General features: G+C 47.1%; 3 protein-coding genes and 1 pseudogene across 3 annotated transcripts in view; 3 read left to right on the forward strand and 1 right to left on the reverse strand.

Annotated features, from left to right (window-relative positions):
• Positions 1-1,114: 1,114 nt before the first annotated feature.
• Positions 1,115-14,951, reverse strand: DHODH (dihydroorotate dehydrogenase (quinone)). Its single transcript, XM_023210323.1, has 9 exons — positions 14,756-14,951; positions 11,300-11,512; positions 8,889-9,088; positions 6,458-6,540; positions 4,858-5,045; positions 3,692-3,805; positions 2,849-3,002; positions 2,536-2,695; positions 1,115-2,026 (listed from the first exon to the last, which is right to left on the reverse strand). Exons 1-9 carry the CDS (start codon positions 14,780-14,782, stop codon positions 1,972-1,974), a joined length of 1,194 nt encoding a protein of 397 aa, XP_023066091.1. The 5' UTR covers positions 14,783-14,951; the 3' UTR covers positions 1,115-1,971.
• A 2,032-nt stretch (positions 14,952-16,983) lies between these two features.
• Positions 16,984-18,823, forward strand: LOC111541217 (annotated as a pseudogene).
• A 92-nt stretch (positions 18,824-18,915) lies between these two features.
• On the forward strand, positions 18,916-19,747 carry LOC111541477 (coiled-coil domain-containing protein 25-like). Its single transcript, XM_023210412.1, has 3 exons — positions 18,916-18,938; positions 19,050-19,129; positions 19,284-19,747. Exons 1-3 carry the CDS (start codon positions 18,916-18,918, stop codon positions 19,745-19,747), a joined length of 567 nt encoding a protein of 188 aa, XP_023066180.1.
• A 4,425-nt stretch (positions 19,748-24,172) lies between these two features.
• PKD1L3 (polycystin 1 like 3, transient receptor potential channel interacting) overlaps positions 24,173-26,874 on the forward strand; it is an 88,500-nt gene continuing 85,798 nt past the window's right edge. Inside the window, 2 exon segments of the mRNA XM_026456486.1 lie at positions 24,173-24,467; positions 25,447-25,569. Coding sequence (XP_026312271.1) covers positions 24,173-24,467; positions 25,447-25,569 — 418 coding nt within the window.

Consider the following 26,874-nt stretch of genomic DNA (forward strand, 5'->3'; position numbering starts at 1 on the left):
TACGTCAAGCCCTTGGCACAGCGTCCGGCCCACAGTCAGTGTTTGGTGGACATGAGCTGCCTTCATGGCAGCTGTCTTCAGGCCTCACAGGGTAGCTTTGAACAGGCAAAGCCAGAGGAGCTGGGGATGTCTCCTCTGTTGCTGTCTCCACAGTGGGAAATGGGCAGCTTGAAAACCTGATAGGAGCAACTTGGCTCTATCTATCAGAATGTGAAACATGCCAGCCCCTTAGCCCAGCTGTCACGCCCCTTGGACCCTGCTCTGCATTGACGCCGGAACAAAGGCACAAGCACTTTCACAAGATGTTCACCGAGGCACCGACGGTGATAGGAAAACACTGGAAGTTAGTGATGTGATTACCAACAGGGGACTGGCTAAATAGACCCCACTCAAAAGACCGAGGCCCAGCATGAACCATGCCCACATGAGAATAGTGAAGAAAGTCAACAGCAGAATCGTATTTGTGGGATGATGTCATTTGTATGAAAATGTAAAGTAACTATACAGAAAACAGTGTGCATTCCATCGATAAATAGGCATACAAAAAATACAGCCACATATATGTCTGAGTGTATGTACAAAATGAACATCTTTATGCAGGGGAAAAAGTCCGGGAGGATAGACAGAAAGGCATGTCTGCAGAGTGGGGTGAGGAGGAACAGGAATGTTTACACTTCAAGAGTGCTATACCTTTTGAATTGCTAGTAAAGAATGCAGGTCAGGCTGGGCACGGGGCTCACACCTGTAATCCCAGCACTTTGGGAGGCCGAGGTGAGCAGATCACGAGGTCAGGAGATCGAGACCATCCTGGCCAACATGGTGAAACCTCATCTCTACTAAAAATACAAAAATCAGCTGGGTGTGGCGGTGCACGCCTCTAGTCCCAGCTACTCGGGAGGCTGAGGCAGGAGAATCACTTGAACCCAGGAGGCGGAGACTGTAATGAGCCAAGATCGTGCCACTGAACTCCAGCCTGGCGACAGAGCAAGACTCCATCTCAAAAAAAAAAAAAAAAAAAAGAATGCAGGTCAATTTTATCATCAAGAACTAACATCAGGATGCTTAGGAGATACAGACTGAAACACTTTAGAGTAAGGCACCAATGACTCAGCAATAATAAATACATAATACATGTGAATATTTTATCCATGTTATAGAGAGAGGGAGGGAGAGAAACGGGAAAAATTTTTTGTGTGTATGTGTGACGGAGTCTCGCTCTGTCACCCAAGCTGGAGTGCACTGGTGCAATCTTGGCTCACTGCAACCTCCGCCTCCCAGGTTCAAGCGATTATCCTCCCTTGGCCTCCCCAGTAGCTGGGATTAAAAGTGCCTACCATAATGCCTGGCTAATTTTTTGTATTTTTGGTAGAAACGGGGTTTCACCATGGTGGCCTGGCTGGTCTCCAACTCCTGGCCTCAGGTAATCCGCCCACTTCGGCCTCCCAAAGTGCTGGGATTACAGGCATGAGCCACCATACCCCGCCCTTATGTCTAAAATATTTTTAAAATAAAGTTTAAAACATTAAATAAATAAAAATAAAGATCAAATGAAAGACAGTCAAGTTCCTCGGAAGCCCACTGGAGATACAGGTAGCAGAGGCCTGGAAGGACCTGCAGCGTCTGGACAGGGCCTGTGGCAAACCAGAAGGGGCTAGCGTTGAAACCCAGATTCTAAATGGCTTTATTTTTTCCATGACTTTTTCCCCCTAATATTCAATGTCCTCGCAAGACTGATGGATCCTAGGGTTTGAATCCACAAAGAATCACAAACGCAGTTTATAGTCTGACCAAGGGACTGAAGAAAGCCTGCGGTTGATCCTGGTGACCCCCGATTGGCGTTTATGGTGCAGCTATGCCATGGCTGGGGGACATGGCTCCAGACAGAGTCCCTCTTCTCTCACGATCCAGCCACAAAGGCTTGCCTGAGTCCTTGGGAAGGTTCCAGATGAGGCTTCCCAACAGACGCTGTCCTCACCTCCGATGATCTGCTCCAATGGCATCTGTGACTCTGCCAAAGCCCTGCTCTCTGGAAAAAGAGCAAACAAAGCAATTTCAGCAAACAGTGGAGGACAGGCCCTGCTCTACAGGAAGCCCATGTTCACCCAGAAACACATCATCCGGCCCAGGCACCTCTGGTTTCCTCTACAGTCTTCACCCAGGGATACAGGGATAGTTCTACCCAGGTAGGAACAGAGTGGGAAGGAAATTGCTTTTAAGTATTGACAGCTCCCAACATTGAACCAGTGTTGCTTAATTAATGGGAATGCTGACGGGATTCCTCAGGCTCCTCTCCCTCGAGCAAATGGACAACTCCGCCATAGAAACACCGTTGCCTTGGAGGTTAATCCTCAGTTCTCCTTGGCACTGTTTGTCCTTCATCAAAAGAGTAACGCAGTTTCTCTCTCCTTTCAGAGTGTACCCCTCAACTCCTTTTTGAATGAGTAACAAACAGATCAACAGTATCTCCTTGACTTGAGTGATTCTGAATTAACCTCTGCCTAACTTCTGTTTCAAGCCACACATGACCTCACTCACTTCAGAAGGGCCTCCAGCTCCCGCTTAACTCTGCCCACGACAGGTGGCCCCCAGAAGGTGAGGGCCGTGTACAGCTGCACCAGGGAGGCCCCTGCCCGGATCTTCTCCAGCGCGTCCTGCCCGCTGCTCACGCCACCAACCCCAATTATGGGAACGCGGCCTACAGAGAAGCACATGGTGACACCGTAAAGAAGGATGTGGCTTCCGCCCGAGTCCCCCACAATCAAGGCAGATTAGGGAATGATGATTCTCATCAGGACCCAGGAGCCCAAGCCACACACAGATCTGAAGACACAGATGCCGGAAGCCTTGCCTTGGGTGAGTGCGTACATCTCCCGAATGGTTTGAGTTGATAAATCCCGAAGGGGCTTCCCACTCAGCCCTCCCGTTTCACAGCGCAGGGCACCCTGGAGACCAGCAGGGCGACTCACGGTGGTGTTCGTAACAATCAGCCCATCGATGCCCAGCTGCAGTGTGAGATGGAGAAAAAGCCATGAGTCATGGCACCGAAGGACGCAGAGGCGCTTCTCTGGGGGTCAAAGGCAGCAGCCAGGCCAGGTACCCACACCTACAGCCCCCAAAGCAAGAGCTACACCAGACCTTACTACTCATCTTTTCCTCAACAAGTTTTAGAATGAGCCATAACGTGACAACAGCAGCCATCACACACTGACCACCCACAACATTCCCCTAGGACAGGGTCCAGTCCTTACAACAACCCAATTATAGTGTCTTGTCTGAGGCCCTCAGGTAGTAAGTGGTGGAACCAGGATTTGAACCCATGACGGCCAGGCTCAGGCTATTTCCACTACTCTCCTATGCCACAGAGACCCGCTGTCCAGACAGGCTGGAGAGAGGAGTGAGGGAAAGAATTCTGAGTCCCAGTCAAGACAGGCCAAGGACCCAAGCTCAAGCCTTAACCTTGCTGGATGCAGATGAGGAGAGACAGGAAGAGGCATGAGAAAAACTCCTTCAAGCATTTATTCCAACATTCACTTTTGACCACAGGGTGAGTTACACCATGACAGACACCAAACCAGCCTTCAATACCAAGGAGAGGAAATCACAAAGGCCACCATTCTGGGCTAACCCAGCTGGCCAAATGGCCTCTGCAGACCATGGGAGGCACACCCTGGGCCCAGGCCCCGACTCAAACCTCTTTGACCACACTGGCAATGTCCTCCTTGTCCTGGGCGGTGAGGTCAGGAGCGATCTTCACCAGCACTGCCGGCCTGTGCACTCCCTGCAAGCCGTCCCTCTCCTGCAGCACCTAAAGTGACACACGGCCAGAGCTGGGGACGCTGCAGACCGCAGCCCCGCAGTGCAGCTGTGACCTACACTGCAGGTCAGTCGGTTTCCACAAAAGCAATCAGACTAAAGCAGGAACAATTTCTCCTTTTCAGGAAAGCCAGCCTCAGACATGTGAGGAGCACCATACAGATGGATCCGATTCCATTCTTTTAGGCCAAGGGATCCCCATGGACATTGGCTAATAGTTTAAGGGTGTTTTAGACTTTTCTTTCTTTTTTTTTTTTTTTGAGACAAGGTTGCACTCTGTCACCCACACTGGAGTGTAGTAGCATGATCATGGCTCACTGTAGCCTTCACCTCCCTGGGCTCAAGCAATCCTTCCACTTCAGCCTCCAGAGTACCTGGGACTACAGGTGTGCACTGCCATGCCCAGCTAATTTCTGTATTTCTTGTAAGATGAGGTTTTGCTAAGTTGCCCAGGCTGGTCACAAACTCCTGAGCTCAAGTGATCTGCCTGCCTCGGCCTCCAAGTAGCTGGGGCTACAGGCTTGAGCCACTGTGCCTGACTAATTTTTAAATTATTTGTAGAGACAGGGTCTTGCTCTTTTGCCCAGGCTGGTCTCAAACTCCTGGGCTATAAGTGATCCACCTGCCTCGGCCTCTCATAGTGCTGGGATTGTAGGCATGAGCCACCATGCCCAGCCTTTTTTAGACTTTTATTCCTAAAAGATAACCAGGAAATATTACCACAAGTGCTGGGTGAAGTCCTTCAGTTCACTCAGAGCTCTGGGTGCTAGGGTCAGAGTGACAAATGGGAGAGACGCAGTCTCTGCTCTTACAGACCTCGTGGTTTACAGCAGCAGGGACAGATAATTAGTCACTGTCACGTATAATCAGTGTCATGACAGGGGATCAGAGGGGACCCTGGGAAGGCATAGCCAGGGGTCCTACTGGTCCAGGTGCTAAGGGCCGCTTCTGAGGGTGATGCTGAAGCTTCGCCCTGGAGAATGAAGGGGAGCGGGTGGGGCAGGCTGGTGGGACGGGGCCTGGAGAAGGGGTGCAGTTGCCCACCTTGGTCAGCAGGCGGCGCAGCTCGGCCTTTCCCTGAAGGCTCCGCAGCCCGGCCGTGTTGGGGCTGGACACATTGACCACCAGGTAGTCGGCCAGCGGGCCCAGCACGCGCACCCCTTCTGCGTAGTCCTCCGCGGCGTCCGCTGAGGTCTTGTTCTTCCCCAAGTTGACCCCCAGCGGCAGTCCATCTGCAAACGTCGCTGGTCAGGCCTGCAGCCCGCACACCATTTCCTGTGCCACCTTCTGAGGCTGTCCTTGACCAAACCACAGTGGAAGTGTCGCGCAGGTCTTCCCTCCAAACCTGACCTGCCCGACACCGGCTGACAGGTGCTCAACTGTGGCCTGCGCCTGCCTGCCGACCAAAACCACTCGCCGGCTTTGTCTAGCAAAGTCTGGGCAGCTACAAGGATGTTTTGCTGTATTTTGCCCTTTTTTTTTTTTTTAATGTTTCATGGAAAATGGACAAATGAGTGCAAATACTTGTGGGGCAAAAGATGGGCCTCATAAATTGATTAAAACTGAAAACAGACAGAACTCAGTAGGCACGTCAGGCCAGCAACGCTCACCTCAAGGGATGCTTGTTGGCCTTGGCTCAGTTGACTGGATGTACAGTTGCGAAGAAAAAACAAAATGAAAGAATATATATAAAATTCTGAAAAACAGGCCAGGTGCAGTGACTCACACCTATAATCCCAGCACTTTGGGTGGCCAAGGGTGGAGGATTGCTTGAGCCCAGGAATTCAAGACCAGTCTGGGCAACATGGTGAAACCCCGTCTCTACAATTAAAAAACTCAGCCAGGCACGGTGGTGCACACCTGTAGTCCCAGCTACTTGTGAGGCTGAAGTAGGATTGAGGCTCCAGTGAACCGTGATCGCGCCACTGCACTCCAGCCTGGGAGAGCAAGACTCTGTCCCAAAAAAAAAAAAAAAAAAATGCACATTGTTTTTGGTTTTTTAGAGAAATGGGATCTCACCATGTTGCCCAGGCTGGTCTTAAACTCCTGAGCTCAAGCAATCCTCCCACCTTGGGCACCCAAAGTATTGAGATTACAGGTGTGAACTGTGTCGAGCCAAAAATGAGCAGTTTCCAAAACAACTCATGAAGAATATTTTCCCAAATGCTAATATTAGTTATCCTTGAGTAGGAAGGAGTATCTGTTTCTTGAACTTTCTTTCTTTACGCTTCTCTGTATTTACTGTCTTCTGTAATTAATGAACATTATTTACACAATAGACGATTAAAAAGGGAGGACAGAGTGGGCCACAGGAAGATGACGTTCAAGTCCTGCTCCCGCTCTCCCTGCCTGTGTGATCACAGCCCAGCCACTTCGCTTCACTTGCTTTCAGGCCTCCCTAGTTATGGTAACAGGTTACATAACGAGGCAGAGGCAAAGGGAGTATTTGCTAAATTGTGAAATCCAGTTAAACTCTTGGAGGCTGTGTGGGACCAGGAAAATCCCTCTAGGAGAGGTGCCCTGAGGTCCTCAGTGGTTTTTGCTATTGCTCAATCATGTTTATTTCACTAGAAATGTTCCCAGTGTTTCTCCCACGTTTCCTCCTAATAAATAAGAAAGGCCCTCTGACACAACCCCACTTTACCTTCCGTGAGCCTGGCCTGCTTCTGCTGTCTGGCCCGTAACCTGTGTTCCACCACGGAAAGCCCGTGACTGTTAAATCCATACCTGCAGAGCCACAAGCAGATGCGAGGGGCAGAGTGAGAGGCACCATAGCCACTTCTGTACACTTAGGACTTTTTAAAACAAGAGAAAAAAAAATCACAGTTCTTACACTTCCAGGGTCTAAAGACCCCTGGGGCTCCTAGAGAACTTGCCAGAACACCATCCAATACCCAGGGGAAAGATTAAAATGTGCAAATGCTCAGCCAACTAGCATTGGAAACAGCCCAGATGCAGCAGCAGCTGCCCCAGACCTGCTGGATCCCCACTCCTTACCCAGCCACTCTGAGAACTGCACGCTCACTTGCCACCTGCCTGGGCTCCCAAACAGCCTCCTGAAGCCCCTGCAGCCACTCCATCTCCCTATGCTTTCTGCCTGTGAAAATCACCTCTCTTCCTAGCTCAGAGCAAATGCTCCCTCTCCTCCTGCACAAAGCTCCCAGCTGCAAAGGATCCCTCATCCCCCTGGCCTTCATACAGAGCTTTGGACCTAGCTTTCTCCTGGCTCGTGATAGACACACACATATGTGCTTAAGGTCCCGTACTAGGTTATAATCTTCTTGAGGGCAAGCCACATCTCATACCTCTCTCATCCCTCTATCACTGTCACTAGACACTCCCCAAAGGCAGGGACCTCATCCCTCTTTCATCCCTGTATCCCCAGCCCCACTGTGGGTGTTGACTTAGTGGCCAGTCCCCTTCCTCTTCCTCCTTGCCAGTGAAACCCACCTGACCTGATACAGGGTAAAAATGCTAACGACTCCTTTCCCAGCCTTGCTGGCAAGTGAAGCAAAAGTGTGTGCCCAGGTGTAGACAATGAGACTACAAGTGAGGCCTACTTGGAGCCTCTGAGAACATCCCTGCCCTTTTTCCTTTCTGCTCTTGAGCATCCGTGTAAGAACATAATACTCGCAGCCGAGGTCGCTCTCTGACAAGCAAAAAGGGAAGGCCCAAAGAAGTTGGACCAGAGTCTCAACACTGCCCTGGTGCTCAACCCACCCTGGACCTGCCCATCGCACCTGTTATGAGAAGAAAATAGTAGCAAATGTGCCTGTTGTTTAAGCCACTTTGTTAGAGCCAATAGCATCTATAACAGACACACTGGCACACATATTTGATGACTTAATAACTTCACCCATTCATTCAGCAAGTATTTACAGCACACTCACCACATGCCACGCAGCCAGGAGGCCACACACACAGTGCTCAGAGCACGATCTCACACCCCTGCTCACCTACAGGGTTCACCAAGTACCATCATCCCAGCACCTGCAGTTATCTGTAGCAGCTGAATGATAAGCAAATATATTTTGCCTGGCCAATTCTGAAGATATTGATCCCCACCTGCAACGCAGCAGAAAGATCAATAACTTGATCTCTAATGCTGGAGACTTTCCCTGAAACAAGCACAAGAAAGCAGGAAGCATGGCCAAGTAAATGTCCTACAGGTCCATCTCCCAGGAGGCCACCAGTGACCCCAAAGATGCCCATTGAAATCTCCCCAAGGAGGCTCTTCAGAATCCTCTTACCAAAAAGCAGGCACTTCCTCACCTTTTGGGTTTGCTGCAGTAAAAATTACCCAGGGATGACAAAGGGAAGGGCTTTATACAGTCTAGAAGGATTTCTCTTACTAAGAGCAGCTGTGCATGTTGAATGTTACATTCTCCTGTTTGCTAAAAGCTGGGGCTGTGCTGGCCAAAACACGTCTGCTGGCCACATGTGGCTACTGGCTGCTGGGAATGCGGTTGGTCCAAAGGGAGAGGTGCTGGAAGTAAAATGCACTGGCTCTTAAAGACTTGGTACAGGCAAACGAAGGTAAAAACAGCGAATTAATACTTTTTATGGTGTTTTAAACACATGTTTTTTTAAATACTTGTAACATATTAAATATAACTAAATTATAATTTTAAGTAAGTATCAATTTCACTCATTCTGTTTACTGTGTTAGTGTGGTCACTAGAGCACTTTAAATTACACATGGGCTCACATTACATTTCTCTTGGACAGTGTCGAGTAAGAGCACTGGAGAAACAGCATGGACAGAGCACAAACTCTCAAGTCCAGTAAGCCCAGGCCATGCCCAAGCTCTCCTGCTTATTATCTCCGTGACCGAAGCAGAGTTATTTGGCTCTACGAGCCTCCGTCTACACAACTGTTAAATGGACGTAACAAAGCCTGCTTTTCAAGATAGATGCCTGGGGCACATAGTAAATGCTGAACGGGGTTCCTGAACATTCCAAATGACAGAAGAATGTCCACATTGTATGAGAGAAAAAAAACAGAGGCAGATCTTACATCTCTGAAAGCCCAGCTGGAAAGACGGCATCCCCCATTAACTCTGGCCACTCACCTACCTGTTAATGATAGCTTGGTCCTCGGGGAGACGGAAGACTCTGGGCCTGGGGTTTCCTTCCTGAGGTTTTGGAGTCACACTTCCTATCTCAACAAAACCAAAGCCCATCTTATAAAGTCCGTCCACGGCTTCCCCATGCTTGTCAAATCCTGCAGCAATTCCTACTGGATTTCGGAATTTATGGCCCAGAACTCTCACTTCCTGGGAAGAGGAAGACAAAGTCAGAGGCACGCAAGGCTATCCCGGTGTTTCTCAAAGCATGGTTCCTGGCACGGCTACACCAGAATGACCTGGGAAGCTTGTGAAACCTCAGATCCCAGGGCCCACCCCCAAGGTCAAACTCTTTGGGGGAGGAATGGAGCACTGGGGGAACCTATTTTTAACAGTGCTGGCTCTCCAGGGGACTGTGACGCCTACTAGAGTTTGAAAACCACGGGGCTTTATTATTAGCAAGCCTGGGGGGAGAAATGGTGTTTCCACCATGGGTTGAACAGGAGACAAGCGCTGTCTTTTCCAATTGTGGTTAAGGTTCATACCTTCTTATCAACTAGCCTTGGTGGGAGAGAGTAGCTCGCTGGTGTCAGGCCCTAGGTAGTGCTTCCCTGAAACCAAGGCATGGTAAGCAGCAAAACCCTTTAATCAGCTTAATAAACATCAGCTCCAGCTGTGTCCCTCCTCATCCAGGCTGGTAAGAAGCCCCAGCCACGACCCCCAGCCTCCCACGGGGAACCAGAGGAAGGAAGGTGTTCAGCTGGGCAGAAATGACTGATGGGCTCCAGCGACCTTTCAGGAGACTAGCAAAGGCCTCCCAGGGTGAACACCATGGGATCCTGGAAGCAGGGGTTAAGAGAGATGCTCCAAGGAAGAAGAACAACAAATGAAGGTGAGAATGTTCGCAGCACCTCAGGAGACTGGGAGGCAAGGTGTGTGGCTGGACTAGGGGCCTTCCTCCAGGACTGCGGTTCTCAGCTCCGGCTGTACCACAAAGGCCCCTGGCAGCTCTCAGGCCCCACTCTCAGATGTGGCGGTGAAACTGGTCTGGCACCAGGCCAGGGCATCTGCATACTCCCAATGCAACCCTGGGGGATTCGAGCATGCCTGCCGTAGGTGGAGGGGGAGAGCTAAACCAGGAACGCTGTGAAATCATCACGAGTCCTGGCTACCAGTTAAAAAGTTTGAGTCACATTGTAAATGAGCTGCTGCAAGCGTGGGCACAGGCAGCGGTGTTTAGGACAACACCTCCGAGATCAGGTTTGCCTGTCTCTGTCATCTGTGTTTTCACAGACACAGCCTGCGCCCTCAGGCACACCACACTTCCTTCTAAATTCTCATCTCTGCATCCCACTCATTATTCACTCCCATTCACTCCAGGGCTCTCAAACTAGCAGTCTGGGGTGAGGAGGTTTAACGGAGTGCTCTGTCTGAGCCTATAGTGCTTGTTAGTGTGTGAGCATGGCGAGTCAGGGGAAATGACACATCTGCTCAACACCATACAATCAGAGAGTGAAAAGGACTCTAAGGTCGGAAGGGGAAATGTGGTGAAGGCCCCTTTAATTTGTAACAGTGACCCTTCCTCACCAGAGTTCTGAGGGCTTCTTGTTTGCGTTTTCACACTCAAATCATTCTGATGTCCTCCCATTTGGTAAGAAGCCTCTCGAAAGGAAACTGCCGAGACTTCCATGAGGAAGCAGCTTCTATGAGGATGGGGATTCTTCTATTGGGTTTGCTGCACTAAGCCCGGAAGGTTGCATGAAACAGAGGCCCTTAGCCATCTGCTGACGCTGGCCTCTACAGTCAGAGGCTATATCTACACTTATGCCTACACACCCTCTTCCGGCCCTAAAGGCTTTCCTGGGACTCCAGGCCAAAGATTTCAAGCATGTGGAGAGGGCCCGTGTGCTAAACATGCGGCTGAGTGAGGCTGGGACCCAACGCTCCTGCCTCGCACGGTGCACAATGACTGGCAGTTTCCCCATTCAGCCGAGGGGAAGACTGAGCTACCTGCAACCTCAGCAAGGCAGGACAGCGGCCAAAGGGCGGGAAGCCAGTTGTCAGACTCCGTGGGTTTGCATCCTGGTCCTGCTACCCTCAGCTGTGTGACTGGAGTTCCTTTTTGTTATTCCTTACTCTGTTTCTTGGTTTCCTGATCCATGGCTGGGGATGGTAACAGGATCCAGCTCATGCAGTAGCTGGGAGGATCAAACAAGAACATCGCCTAACACAATCTCATATATGTAATAGAGCATCATCATTGCTAATTACATGACACAAAAAAATAATGCTCAGACCGAATTCCAAATCCCCACTGCTCACTTGGGGTTCTGGCGTTCAAAAAGATCAGTCCTAGCTGAGTTTAGGGGACTTCAGCCTTCGCCTTTGTATTTAATGCACAGGGTATCCAGGAACACCTACCAGCATGTCAGAGTCTTGAAATCGGGCCCGTGGAAGGAGCCCCAGGGAGGTGAAGCGAACGGCCAGTCTGTGGGCTGACTCCGGATCCAGCAGCCCCTGCAGAGCTGGCATCAGGTGTTCAGCATAGAAACGCTCATCTCCCGTGGCCATCAGGTAGGAGGCGAAGAGAAGTCCTCCACCCCCCAGGATGACCACAGCATCCTGGGCCCGCTGCTGCAAAAAAAGAGCCTATTAGGGGGGCCTCCAGGCCAGGCTGCTGCACCCTCCCTGAGCCCTTCACACCCAGGCACACAGAGGACATAACGGCAGGTCACATGAAACACACGCCCTTAGCCTTCTGCTAACACTGGCCTCTACAGTCAGAGGCTGTATTGACACTTCTGCCTACACCTTCTCAGGCCCTAAAGGCTTTCCTGGGACTCCAGGCCAGAAATTTCAAGAGGGACCATCCTGTCCCCTCGGGGGATTGTGGTGGATACTGCTGCTGGTTACAGTGACAGGGTAATGCTGATAGACGTGGTGGGCGGGAATCCGTAAAGTCAGATGTCCTTCTCGGCTTGAGACTATCTGACATGAACTGTCCCATTTCCTGTGTGACTTTTGAACATCCTACTGACATTCGTGTGGGTAAAAAATCATATGTTCATATTATCTGAGCCAAACTATATTTTACCATATAAACTGTCTTTCTTGACCTCCTGGTCTCAAGCGATCCTCCCACCTCAGCCTCCCCAAATAACTGGGACCACAGGTACATGCCACCAAGCCCAGCCAATTTTTTGAAGAGATGGAGTCTTGCTATGTTGCCCAGGCTGGTCTGGAACTCTTGGGCCCAAGTAGTACTCCTGCCTTGGCCTCCCAAAGTGCTGGGATTACAGCATGAGCCACAGTGCCCAGCCTTCACATGGTTTTCACATACAGTACAAGTATCTTGTAAATTGAGGGACAACTATACAGTGTCGTATAGAACATTCCCAAGAATTGTTCATTTCAGAAAATCTCATCGGGAATGGTACAGTGCTTTGCTGGGGTGTTTGATAACATAACACACCTGTGCACTTGCATTTCTTTTTGTTTTTTTTTTTTTTGAGACGGAGTCTCGCTCTGTCGCCCAGGCTGGAGTGCAGTGGCTGGATCTCAGCTCGCTGCAAGTTCCGCCTCCCGGGTTTATGCCATTCTCCTGCCTCAGCCTCCAGAGTAGCTGGGACTACAGGTGCCCGCCACCTCGCCTGGTTAGATTTTTGTATTTTTTAGTAGAGACGGGGTTTCACCGTGTTAGCCAGGATGGTCTCGATCTCCTGACCTCATGATCCGCCCGTCTCGGCCTCCCAAAGTGCTGGGATTACAGGCTTGAGCCACCGTGCTCGGCCGCACTTGCATTTCTAAGTAGAGGCTTAAACACAACTATCTCACTAGGGGAGTCAGCAATATTTACATACTGAAATACATGTAATTTTATTAATATAAACTACTTTTAAATTTTCTCCTTTATATTCCACTTAGGGTATTAATTATGCTGGCTTTTAAAAATTGCACACAGCTGGACTCATGCTTAGTGACTCATGCTTGTAATCCCAGCACTTTGGGAGGCTGAAGTGGGAGAACTGCTTGAGCTTAGGAGTTTGAGACCAGCCTGGGCAACATAGTGAGACCCCATCTCTACAAAATATAAAAAATTAGCCAGGCATGGTGGTGCACCTGTGGTCTCAGCTACTTGGGAGGTAGAAGTGGGTGGATCCCTTGAGACCAGGAGGTCCAAGCTGCAGCGAGCCGGCATGGCGCCACTGCACACCACCTGCGTGACGGAGTGAAGACTCTCTCAAAAATGTATACATACAAAGATATTATACATATATTCCATTTCAGGGGGTGTAAAATATAAAACAGAAGCTTCAGATCTTATTGGATCAAAAGTGGTTCACAATGCTTTTCTCTAATTATCACTGCCAGATGCTGAGTTATTCATTCATTAGTTCAGTCATTCATCAAATACTCATTGAGCAAAGATGGCAAAACAGATCTTGCCCCTACCCTCATGGAGAGTGTGATCTTAAGAAGCGACAGACGGAAATCAATGATCATGCAAATACGTAGTCATGGCTACTGTGATGAAGGATAAAAAGTATAAGGTAATGAAAGTATTCAACCTAATCTTAGAGGTAAGGAAAGGCTTCCTCAAGGAAATGACTTACAGCTGATACTCAAGGGATAAACGAGTTGTTGGGAGTCTCTCTGAACCTATTCTGGTTCAATTATTTTTAAAAAGTTAACCAGAAGGCAGTAGGGAGAGGAAAAAGTGTAAAGGCTCTCTCAGTAGCAGAAGAGAATGAGAAAGGGAGAAAGTTTGGAACAGAGGAGTGAGGGAAAGTAAGGCTTAAGACGAAACAAGAGAAAAGAGCAGGAGTTTGGCCAAAATCAAGATGTGGGTTTCGTTCCCTAAGCCAGGAAATGACATGATCAGATTTGCTTTTAAAGATCCTTCCAAACTGCTAAAGAGATGTAGATCAAGTATTCATTGGCTGGGTGCGGTAGCCCACGCCTGTTATCCCACCACTTTGGGAGGCTGAGGCGGGAAGATCCCTTGAGGCCAATAGTTCTAGACCAGCCTGGGCAACACAGTGAGATCCCATCTCTCTCCATATATGTATTTTAAAAAGAGACTCAGGCCAAGCGCCGTAGCTCACGCCTGTAATCCCAACACTTTGGGAGGCTCACGAGGTCAGAATTCGAAACCAGCCTGACCAAAATGGTGAAACCCCGTCTCTACTAAAAATACCAAAATTAGCCAGGCATGGTGGCGCGCGCCTGTAATCCCAGCTACCCAGGAGGCTGAGGCAGGAGAATCGCTTGAACCCGGGAGGCGGAGTTTGCAGTGAGCCAAGATCGCTCCACTGCACTCTAGCCTGGATGACAGAGCGAGACTCCGTCTCAAATGAATAAATAAAATAAAAAGAGACTCAAGGTTTTCATTGCCTCCGTTGGAGACCGTACGCCCCCCCGCCCCAACCCCATGCCAATCAACAAATATTTGAACACCTACTACATACGGGGATACAACTAAGAACTTTTCACATAGAGCCCCCCGCCCTAACAAAACTTTACCTAAAAGGACTGGGACCCTGTCCTACTCTAGTTTCATTCCCCATTGGATCCTGCACACAACGCTAGGCGGTCATGTGTTCACTAGGCATCCCTGTGCCAGGCTCAAAAACATGGCCCAGGGGCAGACACTCAGATCAGCACCCACCCAGACCTGCAGGCGCTGTCTGCTGCGCCTGACCGAGTCCACGTGCAAATGCACACGCGCGAGCATTTACAGGCGCCCCCGGAAACACGCACACGTCATAGGGGGGCCCACACTCCCGGAGCCGCCTTCGGTCCATGCCTCGCCCGGCCTGACTCTCCGTTCTTGCCCGCCCGGGTCCCCGATCCACACTGCTCACTCGCGGGACTCACTTTCAGGTGTCTCCACGCCATGCTCATTCCGTCAATTAGCCCGCCCCTGTCTCCGTTCCATTGGAGAAGATGGCAGCGGCCCCTCCTATCTCCGCCCCTTAGCCGCCAGTCCACCAATCGCCGGGAAGAAGGGTTGAGCGGTCGCCTCCGCGCAGCGGGGAAGGCCCGGCATCACCCCCAGGTTCTGGTTGGGTGCGCGTGCGCAGTAGCGGCGGCCACACCTCTTCCGTCGGCCCTACCCGCGGTCTGCTGCTTGGTCGCCGGCGGTTGGAAGAGAAGTTAGTGCGCGGGGTTTGTCTGTGGTACCGCAGCGTCGAATCCGAGAGTCCGCTAGGAGTCGGGGCTCTGTGAGGAAGACAGGTGTTGAGATCGTGCCACACACCGCTGCCTTTCTGCCGGGGCCGCGTCGTGACTTTTGTGGTCCCCTTCCTGAAGTAGTTTTAGTATAGAGTCAAAACGCTGTGTTTCACACCAGAAATATTTGTACAGTTTTTATCACTTTAAAAAATAAATTTTACTGCTGTGTTGATATAAAGATGAATATGTTAATATATAGTTTTTCAACTTAAAAGTTGATTTTTCTTAAGGTTTTTTAAGGAAATTAAAACATTTTCTTGAGGCTCGGTGGCTCACGCCTGTAATCCCAGCACTTTGGGAGGCCGAGGCAGGCGGATCACTTGAGGTCAGGAGTTCAAGACCTGGTCAACACCCAAAACCCCATCTCTACTAAAAAAATAAAATACAAAAAATTAGCCGGGTGTAGTGGCGGGCGCCTCTAATGCCAGCTACTTGGGAGGCTGAGGCAGGAGAATCGCTTCAACCCAGAAGGTGGAGGTTGCAGTGAGCCGAGATCACACCACTGCACTCCAGCCTGGGCGACAAAGGGAGACTCTGTCTCAAAAACAAAGAAAAACAACAACAACAACAAAAATTTTCTTGAGACCCTAAAAGTGTCAGAGGCTCTTCCCTGGCCCTGCGCCTGTTATGCCTCCTGGAGAAAGTGTCCCTGGTTAAACCTTGGCATTCTGGTGCAACAGATGTGGAGGTGTTTTTTTTATCTGTTTCTAATCAAGACCCTCAGTGTGCAGCCCTGCTGGAGTGTGGTTTACTGCGCTGATTTTTATATTTATTTATTTATTTATTTATTTATTTATTTATTTGAGACAGAGTCTTGCTCTGTTGCCCAGGCTGGAGTGCAGAGGCGCATTCTCGGCTCACTACAAGCTCCGCCTCCCAGGTTCGCGCCATTCTCCTGCATTCTCGGCTCACTACAAGCTCCGCCTCCCAGGTTCGCGCCATTCTCCTGCCTCAGCCTCCTGAGTAACTGGGACTACAGGCGCCCGCCACCATGCCCAGCTAATTTTTTTGTATTTTTAGTAGAGACAGGGTTTCACCGTGTTAGCCAGGATGGTACTGTGGTGATTTATGATGACCTAATGTGTCACTGTGTAGTCCTCTGAAGCAATCGCGCCCTCACCAAAACTTTTGAAATGTCTTACCTAATGATGTCCTAATTGTTGAAGAATAGCCTTTGTAGACTTAGGTGTCAACAGCATTAATCAGATACTTATTGTTTGGAGGCTCTACACCCATCCGTGTCATTTTTGTCCAGTTGCAGTGTTCCCACCATCAGCTGAAATAGCTGGGTTATTGTCCTAGCAGAAATTAGAGCAAAAGAAAGGTGTATGAAACATCTTGAGTCAAGCCATTTTTGAGCGTCATCAACTGTATGAAGCTATCAAATCGGAACAAATTCACAGACCCATTTACATGCTAGGTGTTTCAGTCTACATGCAATAGAAGTCATTGAAAGCATTTATCAAGGTAAAAGTTATGCTTATCAACCTGTCTTCCCTTTACACTTTAATGGAACAAGTTAATTCAGCATACCTTAGTCAACATAAATGATTACTCTTCTGGGACAAAAGGCTACTTACATGTTGATCCTCAGTTCTGAGCACTCTCTCACCAACTTTTTGATTGTTTAAATTAAAACTTTTATTGATAGAGTGCTTGTGTCTTACATAAAGCATGTATTGAAAGAGTATATACAAGTACTTTACCCTTTATGAAAAGGATTGAAATGAAATTACAGCACTGTGTAAGATACCTGATTTGACTTTCAGAGATTTCATCAACATCAGATTTCATTTAAAAATGCTTGAAATGGTCCCAGCCAGTCCGGAGGCTGCGACTGTGGAAGTATCACCTGTGGAGAAACTGCAAAGATGCTGTCCGTGTGTGTCATGGCGGCCGTGGCCTGCGACCTCCCTCGGTGGGCGGGACTGGTCTCCAGAAATGCTTTGGGTTCATCTTTCATTGCTGCAAGGAACCTCCATGCCTCTAACACTCATCTTCAGAAGACTGGGACTGCTGAGATGTCCTCTATTCTTGAAGAGCGTATTCTTGGAACTGATACCTCTGTTGACCTTGAAGAAACTGGGCATGTCTTAACTATTGGTGATGGTATTGTCCGTGTACATGGGCCGAGGAATGTTCAAGCAGAAGAAATGGTAGAGTTTCCTTCAGGCTTAAAGGATATGTCCTTGAACTTGGAACCTGACAATGTTGGTGGTGTAGTGTTTGAAAATAATAAACTAAGGAAGGAAGTATAGTGAAGAGGACAGGAGCCATGGTGAACATTCCAGTCAGTGAGGAGCTATTGGGTCGTGTAGCTGATGCTCTTGGTAATGCTACTGATGGAAAGGGTCCAGTGGGTTCCAAGACCCATAGGCGAGTTGGTCTGAAAGCCCCCAGAATCATTCCTCGAACTTCAGTGTGGGAACCAGTGCTGACTGGCATTAAGGCTGTGGATAACTTGGTGCCAATTGGTCGTGGTCAGCATGAGCTGATTATTGGTGACCAATGGACTGGGAAAACCTCAATTGGTATTGACACTATCATTAACCAAAAACGTTTCAATGTTAGATCTGAAGAAAAGAAGAAGCTGTACTGTATCTATGTTGCTATTGGTTGAAAGAGATCCACTGTTGCTCAGTTGGTGAAGAGACTTACAGATGCAGATGCCATGAAATACACCATTGTGGTGTCAGCGATGGCCTCGAGTGCTGCCCCACTTCAGTACCTGGCTCCTTACTCTGACTGTTCCATGGGAGAGTATTTTAGAGACGATGGCAAATATACTTTGATCATCTATGACGACTTACCCAAACAGGCTGTTGCTTACTGTCAGATGTCTCTGTTGCTCCACCGACCGCCTGGTCGTGAGGCCTGTCCTGGTGATGTGTTCTACCTACACTCCAGGTTGCTGGAGAGAGCAGCCAAAATGAACGATGCTTTTGGTGGTGGCTCCTTGACTGCTTTGCCAGTCATAGAAACACAGGCTGGTGATGTGCCGGCTTACATTCCAGCGAATGTCATTTCCATCACTGACAGATATATCTTCTTGGAAACAGAATTGTTCTACTAAGATATCCGCTCTGCCATTAACATTGGTCTGTGTGTGTCTCGTGTCAGATCTGCTGCCCAAACCAGGACTACGAAGCAGGCGGCAGGTACCATGAAGCTGGAATTGGCTCAGTATCATGAGGTTACTGTTTCTAATCAAGACCCCAAGTGTGCAGCCCTGTTGGAGTGTGGTTTACTGCGGTGATTTTTTTTTTTTTTTTTTTTTTTTTGAGACAGAGTCTTGCTCTGTTGCCCAGGCTGGAGTGCAATGGTGCAATCTCGGCTCACTACAAGCTCCACCTCCTGGGTTCAGGCCATTCTCCTGCCTCAGCCTCCTGAGTAGCCCAGTTTGGTTCTGACCTCAATGCTCCCACTCAACTTTTGAGTCATGGTGTGCATCTGAGTTGCTGAAGCAAGGACAGTGTTCTCCCATGGTTACTGAAGAACAAGTGGCTGTTATCTATGTGGGTGTAAAGGGGGTATCGTGATAAACTGGAGCCCAGCAAGATTACAAAATTTGAGAATGCTTTCTTGTCTCATGTTGTCAGCCAGCACTAAGCCCTGCTGGGCACTATCAGGGCTGATGGAAAGGTCTCAGAAGACTCAGATGCAAAGCTGACGGAGATTGTAACAAACTTCTTGTCTGGATTTGAAGCTTAAACTCCTGTGGATTCACATCAAATATCAGTTCAGTTTTGTCATTGTTCTAGTAAATTAGTTTCATTTGTAAAAGGGTTACTCTCATACTCCTTATGTACAAAAATCACATTAAAAAGTTTCCATAATGCGTTAAAAAAAAAAAAAAAAACAGGAGAGTTCTGGGGACCAGGCGGCCGCCACAGTTGAGCACAGCTGCTCCGTGCTGGAGTCCCTGCACCGCCGCCAGGATCGTGGTGTTCTACTTCACCAGCGGCATCGTTAATTCATCTGCCTGCACCATTTACATGGGAAAGGATAAATGTGAAATAGAGACAGGGTTTCACCATTTTGGCCAGAATGATCTGGATCTCCTGGCCTTGTGATCCACCCGCCTCAGCCTCCCAAAGTGCTGGGATTACAGGCGTGAGCCACCACGCTCACCCTTGAGTTTTGTATCTCTCCTACTAACCCATAAATCATCATGAAGATCTGATCAAGCATGATTGGCCTCAAGATATCTGGTTTCATGTGGCCAAACTCTCTTTGGCTCATGTATACCTTCGGTTGCACAAGGGAGAGAATATAGAAGACATTCCAAAGGAAGTGCTGATAGACTGTACCCACCTTGTGAAGGCCAATAGCATTCAAGGCTGCAAGATGAACAACATTAATGTGGTATATATGCTGTGGTCTAATCTGAAGAAAACAGCTGATGTGGATGTGGGGCAGATAGTATTTCACAGGCAGAAGGATGTAAAAACTGTGACAATGGAGAAGAAAGTAAATGAGACCCTAAACCGATTAGAAAAAAGCAAAGTGGAGCAGTTCCCAGACCTAGCAGCAGAGAAAGAATGCAGAGATTGTGAAGAGAGGAATGAGAAAGAAGCCCAAATTCAGGAAATGAAAAAGAGAAAAAGAAAAAATGAAGAAGAGAGAAATGGATGAACTTAGGAGCTATTAATCACGAATGAAAGTTGAAAATATGTCTTCAAATCAGGATGGCAGTGATTCAGATGAATTCATGTAAAAGGAGAAAAGGACCTTTGAAAGATGTGAGTGTAGAGACAATTGCAGACCTTTTGGTTTCATCTGTGTTCTGAAGCATAAAATACAACCAAAATTCTACCTTCATCCTACCCAGAAATGATTCATTTTGGAGTTTTAAAAAAATTTTACCTTTTTTGCTGACAGAAAAGGATCAGATATGTATAAAATAGTTGAACTTGACTACATATAATTTAAAGTGAAAATGTTTTGGCTAGAACATGTCTTGGTACCTTGTGAAAGCCAGCTGCCCTTGTTCTTGAGATAGACTTTAAAACGAACTAACTCTGAAAAGTACTTCTGTTGCTGTGGTCTATCCCTGAAAACAGGTGTCTTGAAACACTTTTCATATTCTTAAAATAATCTTCACTTCTGTTAAGAACATGTTGATGGGCAATTATGCAAATGTTTCCCTGTCCCTGATTTCCCGGTGAGAAAAAATGATGTATGAATTTTGAAAAAGAGATTTCCAGAAGATTTTTGGCTTCAGTATTCACGTTCCATCGTGTCATCTGGGTCTGTTAGTATAGTGACCCTGCGTGCAGCCTGTCCCAGCTTTTACGTCCTTGCTTCCTCTGAGCAGGGGACTCCATCTTAGTAGCATCATATTTAAATAAATCGATGGTGTTCATCAAGGTGGGGCCTGTGGCAGTTGTTGCCTGAGCACCAGGTCACCCAAGTCACCTATGCAACAACTTCTGGGCTCAGGAGTAATTTCTCGGCACTGAGGGTAAAATAGGAAGGAATGCTCTGTTGATCATTTGGGAGATGTAGGTTACCTGATTGGTGCCTTGGGATGCAGCATGAAGCAGAAGTCCATATTGCAATTATGATTTTAGAAGGAACTAAGCATTTCACCAGCCAGCCAAGTAATTATTTTCTTTACCTTGAAATCATATTTGAGTTGTAACCCCAGAGTTCAGTTTCTCATTGTAAATTCAGTAACTTACTGTGTAACATTACTTCTCACTTGAACCTCTCACTATCTGTTGTGATTCTGAGCAGAAGATGTCTTTTGATTGCAGTATGTAAGGCAACCTCTGTAGGAGACAAAATGAGGAGAAAGAGAACAAAGCCTGCAGGACCAGAGGCATACAGATGGACATTTTACTCACACCCACAGCAGCAAGAATAACCTCCTGCAGCATATACTCCACCTGTAATAGCACTTTGGAACTGTGGGCAAAACCAAAAGGCTAGTGTTTCAATTTATGTATGGGGTTGAACTGGAAAATTCCCTGAGGCATAATTCATTGGCCAAATTTTGAGAGGGTATAGAAGATGACTTTAGAAATGAGTGGTGTTGTGTATGTGTCTAATGATATTCAGCCTGACGTTCTGCAATTTTAAACTTTATAATAAAGTATCATTTTTTAATCTGGAAAAAAAGCTTGAAACATATGTGTGGATGTATCGTGTATTTATTTTTGTACGTATATGAAGATGTTTAGAAGTTGAGGCTCTGTGAACTTTGAAAACAAAAGCATCCCGCATCCAGATGATTCCATCGCCACACCCTCTTGTAAGGGTGGACTACTCTGCTCAGAAAACTTCCAAATAAACCGCAAACCCTTTTTCCTGGCATTTGAAACACTCCCATTTTCTGGTTACAGTTCCCACTACTGTTCCACCAAGTACCCCCTACACACACACACACACACACACACACGTATTTCTTTATCAATACCTTCCACTTTCCCACCTCTGTGTATTTATTCACAGCGACTCCTCTGCCGAGATGTCCATTTCATCTGTCTAAATATTGCCGTCTTTATGTGCTCATTCCAAAAGCTGGAAGTAATTTCTTCCTTATCTGAACCTTCACAGCAGCACCTAAGCTGTCCCTCTAGGCTGGCACTCTTCACTGCCTATGTTAATTACAATTATTATGCCTTTTCTTCCCTAATTGGACTTTTTGAAAGTGAGGATCATACTGTATTTATCTTTCATTTGATTACTGCAGTGTTTTGGTTTTTTGGTTTTGGGGCTTTTTTTTTGAGACAGAGTCTTGCTCTGTCGCCCAGGCTGGAGTGCGGTGGCTGTATCTCAGCTCACTGCAACCTCCACCAACTGGTTCAAGTGATCCTACTGCCTCAGCCTCCTGAGTAGCTGGGATTACAGGCACGGGCCACCACACCCAGCTAATTTTTGTTTTTTTAGTAGAGACGGGGTTTCACCATGTTGGCCAGGCTGGTCTTGAGCTCCTGACCTCAAGTGATCTGCCCACCTCAGCCTCCCAAAGCGCTGGGATTACAGGCGTGAGCCACCGGCCTTGGCTGATTACTGCAGTGTTTTCCAAACAGGATGTATTCTTGCAGTCTGTGTTTTAGAGAATTTCATAATATTGGTGGCCACTTCTGTACTGATTTTTAGAGTAACATAAGCATCATTTGCACTATCTGGATAACCATCTTAACCCTGAAACCTGCCAGGCGGTTCAGTGCCCACATTTGCTTGAGTCTATGATCACTTTTTGGCACCAAGAAAGAACCAGCTGTAATCCACGGGGGTGGGTATGCAACAGGTGGAGACCAAATGACCTGCTGTGTGAACAAAGGGTTTTTTTGTTGCTTTTTTTTTGTTTGTTTTTTTATGAGTCAAATAAAGAAACGTGTTATCAGAACTGAATCCTCCCCATATCATAAAATAGCATGCATGCCAGATTCAAAGGAACCTGAGTAGTCATAGGCCAGAACCCTGTTTGTCTGCTATTGAACTTGGCACAACTTGGATCTCATTGGTTTTCAGTTTTGTTTGTATTTACTTTGTATTCATTCTTCCATTTAATATTGTTTGGTTTTTATGACTGTGTAAGAGCTTTAAGATAAAGTTCATGAACCAGGGGCGGTGGCTCACACCTGCAGTTTGAGAAGCCAAGGTGAGAGGATTGTTTCAGTCCAGGAGTTCAAGTGTGCACTGAGCTATGATCATGCTACTGCCCTCCGGCCTGGGTGGCATAATGAGACCCCATATTAAAAAAAAAAAAGAGTTTATGTCTAATACTGTATTAAGAGACAGAATACAGTAATTTAAATCAGTCCTGGCGGTAGCAGAGATGTAGGATGGACAAGTCGAGAGATTTAATGTACAACCTGAGGACTACAGGTAATAAAAGCATACAGTAGACAGGATTCATGCTGGATGAGATTTTAGCTGCTCTTGCCACAAAAACCAAAAAAAGTGGGTAACTAATGTGAGGTGTTGAATATGTTTGTTTTACTATAGTAACCTTCTTAATATCTATATGTATCCCATAACATCATGCTGTGTGCCTTAAATATACACAATGCAATTTACTTTTTTTAAAAATGAGGCCAGGTGCAGTGGCTCACGTCTGTAATCCCAGCACTCTGGGAGGCCAAAGTGGGTGGATCACCTGAGGTTAGGAATTTGAGACCAGCCTGACCAACATGGTGAAACTCCATCTCTACTAAAAATACAAAATTAGCCGGGTGTGGTGGCACATGCCTGTAATTCCAGCTACTTAGGAGGCTGAGGCAGGAGAATCGCTTGAACCCAGGAGGCGGACGTTGCAATGAGCTGAGATGGCACAATTGCACTCCAGCCTGGGCAGCAAGAGCAAAACTCTGTCTCAAAGAAAAAAAAAAAAAAATCAATCCTAGAGGGTCTGCAAGAATGACTTTCTTTAAAATATATATATATATATGGCTGAGTGTGGTGGCTCACACCTGTAATTCCCCAACTTTGGGAGGCCGAGGCGAGCAGATGTCTTGAGCCCAGCAATTCGAGACCACCCTGGGCAACACAGCAAGACACTATCTCTAAAAAAAGAAGAAGAAGAATTAGGTGGGTGTAGTGGTGCGCTCCTATAGTCCCAGCTACTCAAGAGGCTGAGGTGGGAGGATTGATCACTTGAGCCTGGGAGGTCGAGGCTACAGTGAGCTGAGATCATGCCACTGCACTCCAGCCTGGGCAACAGAATGAGACCCTGTCTCAGAAAAGAAAAAGCTATACTTATTAATTTTTAGCCACAATAACTTAGATGTTAGATATTCATCATCCTCTACCCAGTGCAGCTTAGACTCAGCTTTATCTCTACTTGCTAAAGTCATATTTAGTAGGTAGACACAGATGGTGGGGCCCCAGACACAAAGGGCCATTGCTTTATTGATCTCTGCTGTTTGTTTTCAGCTTGTAGGAACTGCACCTGGGTCCTCAAAACAAAACCTTTTGTATCCTTGGTAAATTGTTCCCAACTCATAAAAGAAGAACACTAATAAGACAAACCCGTCAATATATATATATATTTAAAGGATCAGGCAGCTGCTAAATCCCCACACTTTTTCTTGCTGCAACTCAGAGAACATGTTCTTTAAAGGAGGAAGCTGGCTTTGGTTATACATCAGAACAAGTATCATTCTAGGAAGTGAACTAAACAGCCCAGGGCCAGATAGGCAAAATAATTGTTACCAGTTTAACAGAATTCACTGCAGCTTTGAGGAAGCAGAGCATTACTGTCACGGGCAGAGAGGATTCCTAGCTCATATTTGGAACCAGGAAGTTCAAGATCTCATCCGGGACTTTCTGGAAGAAGGAAAGAAGTGGTGGATTGGGCAAAATGTAATGCCACTGAAAAAGCATCAACATGAAAAATACCCAGGTAAGACTCTAGGGTTTGGTGTTTACGAAGGAAACTTTCTTATATTTTATTCTGGGACAGAAAAAAAAAAAAAAAGAAAATCTTAATCTTTCTGCTTTTGTACACAGAAAAACCAGTCACTTTACTTCATTACCATCTTTCCTCTGAAATATTTCCATTTTGCGCTACAGCCTTTGATTTTTCCGTGTAGCAAAAGTGATGCGATTTTTCCTAGAACCCATCTAAAGTTAACTTAGCTAACCTTCCACTAAAAGAATTGTGCTAGGTTCAAAAGACAGAAACCTTTGATGGTCATTTTTTTCCTAATAAACATGTCTTCATTATTCTGATCTCCAAGTTTTCTAACACAAAACTAAGAGGAAAATTATCTACCTCTTGTTTTCCTTACAGTGTTTTCAAAGCTATGCACCATAATCTTGAAGTTTTAGAGACAAATCCAAGCCATTATTATATCATTCTCATCATCCTCATTAATGTGTAGGTAGAGTAATACTAAGCCTTGTGGTAAGGAACACATACGAAAAAAATAAACTATAATGTATGGGAGGAAATTCTACATTTTTATCTATTGGAAGCCAACCAAATTTGGCTTTCATATGTACTTTTTAAAAATGCCTGGCGGGGCGGGCGCAGTGGCTCACGCCTGTAATCCGAGCACTTTAGAAGGCGGAGGTGGATGGATCACCTGAGGTCAAGAGTTCGAGACCAGCCTGGCCAACATGGTGAAACCCCATCTCTACTAAAAATACAAAAATTAGCCAGGCGTGGTGGCGGGTGCCTGTAATCCCAGCTACTTAGGAGGCTGAGGCAGGAGAATTCCTGGAACCCGGGAGGCAGAGGTTGCAGTGAGCGGAGATTGCACCACTGCACTCCAGCCTGGGTGAGAAAGTGAGACTCTGTCTTGAAAACAATAATAAAAAATAAATCTAAAAGCCTGACTTTCGAGTATGAGGCTCACCTGGGTCTGATCTCCACTCAGCAGATGTTGCAGCCCACGGGGCCCCAAAGCCCCCCAGCTGCACCTACCTGTCCAGAAACCTCAATCGGATTTCATCCAAAGAGGGCAAGTGCTTCCTGAAACACTATTTCATTTGCCAGACTGGTAAGTGATAAAGTTACATGCTGCCAAAGACCTACATTTTAAAAACTGATTCTAAATAAGGAGTGCATGTGAGAGTATTGGTTAAATAATCTGTGAGTGGTAGACCATGGGATGATACAGGGCTTTTGATTTTCATGATACTGATTAGCATGAGAAACTATCTAGAGTGACTCCCTTATCCATCCCCACTGGGAGTTGAAAGAGTTGCACCTTGATGTTCTCCTCGTGTTTTGACTTGGGCAGAGTGTGAAAGAAATTGTATTGGTGACACCATTTTCCACACGCACACTCATAATTCAGTCAGCATTTGGGCTTCCGAGGGAAGGATGGGAAAGAGAAGGAGGAGAAAAGAATATGGCAGAGGAAGCTGAGAAGGCGAAGGGTGACAGGACTGTTACCTGAGGTTCGCTTCTGCAGAAGTAGATCAGGATTAAGCTATGTGTGTATGTATGCATTTGTGTGTGTGTAGTTGTTGTATTTATTTATTTTTTCCAAGATGGAGTTTTGCTCTTGTCACCCAGGCTGGAGTGCAATGGCGTGATCTTGGCTCACCGCAACCTCCGCTTCCCAGGTTCAAGCGATTCTCCTGCCTCAGCCTCCCTAGTAGCTGGGATTACAGGCATGTGCCATCATGCCTGGCTAATTTTGTATTTTTAGTAGAGATGAGGGTTTCTCCATGTTGGTCAGGCCGGTCTCGAACTCCCAACCTCAGGTGATTCGCCTGCCTCAGCCTCCCAAAGTGCTGGGATTACAGGTGTGAGCCACCACGCCCAGCCTATTTATTTATTTTTTTTTAATATGGAGATGGGATCTTGTTATGTTGCCCAGGCTTGTCTCAAACTCCTGGACTCAAGCAATCCTCCCACCTCAGCCTCTCAAAGTGCTAGGATTACAGGAATAAGCCACTGTGCCCGGCCTTGGTGATTTAAAAAAAAAAAAAAAAAACTACCATACAACCGAGCAGTTGCTGGGCATTTATCGCAGAAAGGGAAAATCTGTGCTCACATAAAAATATGTATATAGATGCTTATAGCAGCTTTATTCATAATAGAGCAAAACTGGAAACAATTCAGATGTCTGTCAACAAGTGAATGGTCCAGCCATGGCAGTCACACTGTTTCCACCTCCCTGGTGACTCTTTCCCGCTTCCCTCTCTCCACTCAGCCTCCAACAACTGGGAGCCTCCCTCAGTCTCATTCTCAGGTCAGGTGATAACCTTGCTTTCTTTTTTTTTTGAGACGGAGTCTCGCTCTGTGGACCAGTCTGGAGTGCAGTGGCCGGATCTCAGCTCACTGCAAGCTCCGC

This window comes from Piliocolobus tephrosceles, chromosome 17, assembly GCF_002776525.5.
Source record: "Piliocolobus tephrosceles isolate RC106 chromosome 17, ASM277652v3, whole genome shotgun sequence".
Lineage (NCBI taxonomy): Eukaryota > Metazoa > Chordata > Mammalia > Primates > Cercopithecidae > Piliocolobus > Piliocolobus tephrosceles.

Coding starts and splice junctions, on each gene's coding strand:
- LOC111541477 (XM_023210412.1), top strand. CDS start 18,916: ATGTACAAAAATCACATTAAAAA. Junction 18,939..19,049: donor TACAAAAATCACATTAAAAA/GTTTCCATAATG, acceptor CACCGCCGCCAG/GATCGTGGTGTTCTACTTCA. Junction 19,130..19,283: donor GGGAAAGGATAAATGTGAAA/TAGAGACAGGGT, acceptor CCATAAATCATC/ATGAAGATCTGATCAAGCAT.
- DHODH (XM_023210323.1), bottom strand. CDS start 14,782: ATGAGCATGGCGTGGAGACACCTGAAA. Junction 11,513..14,755: donor TGGCGTGGAGACACCTGAAA/GTGAGTCCCGCG, acceptor CTTTTTTTGCAG/CAGCGGGCCCAGGATGCTGT. Junction 3,806..4,857: donor TGCGCCGCCTGCTGACCAAG/GTGGGCAACTGC, acceptor GTGTCACTTTAG/GTGCTGCAGGAGAGGGACGG.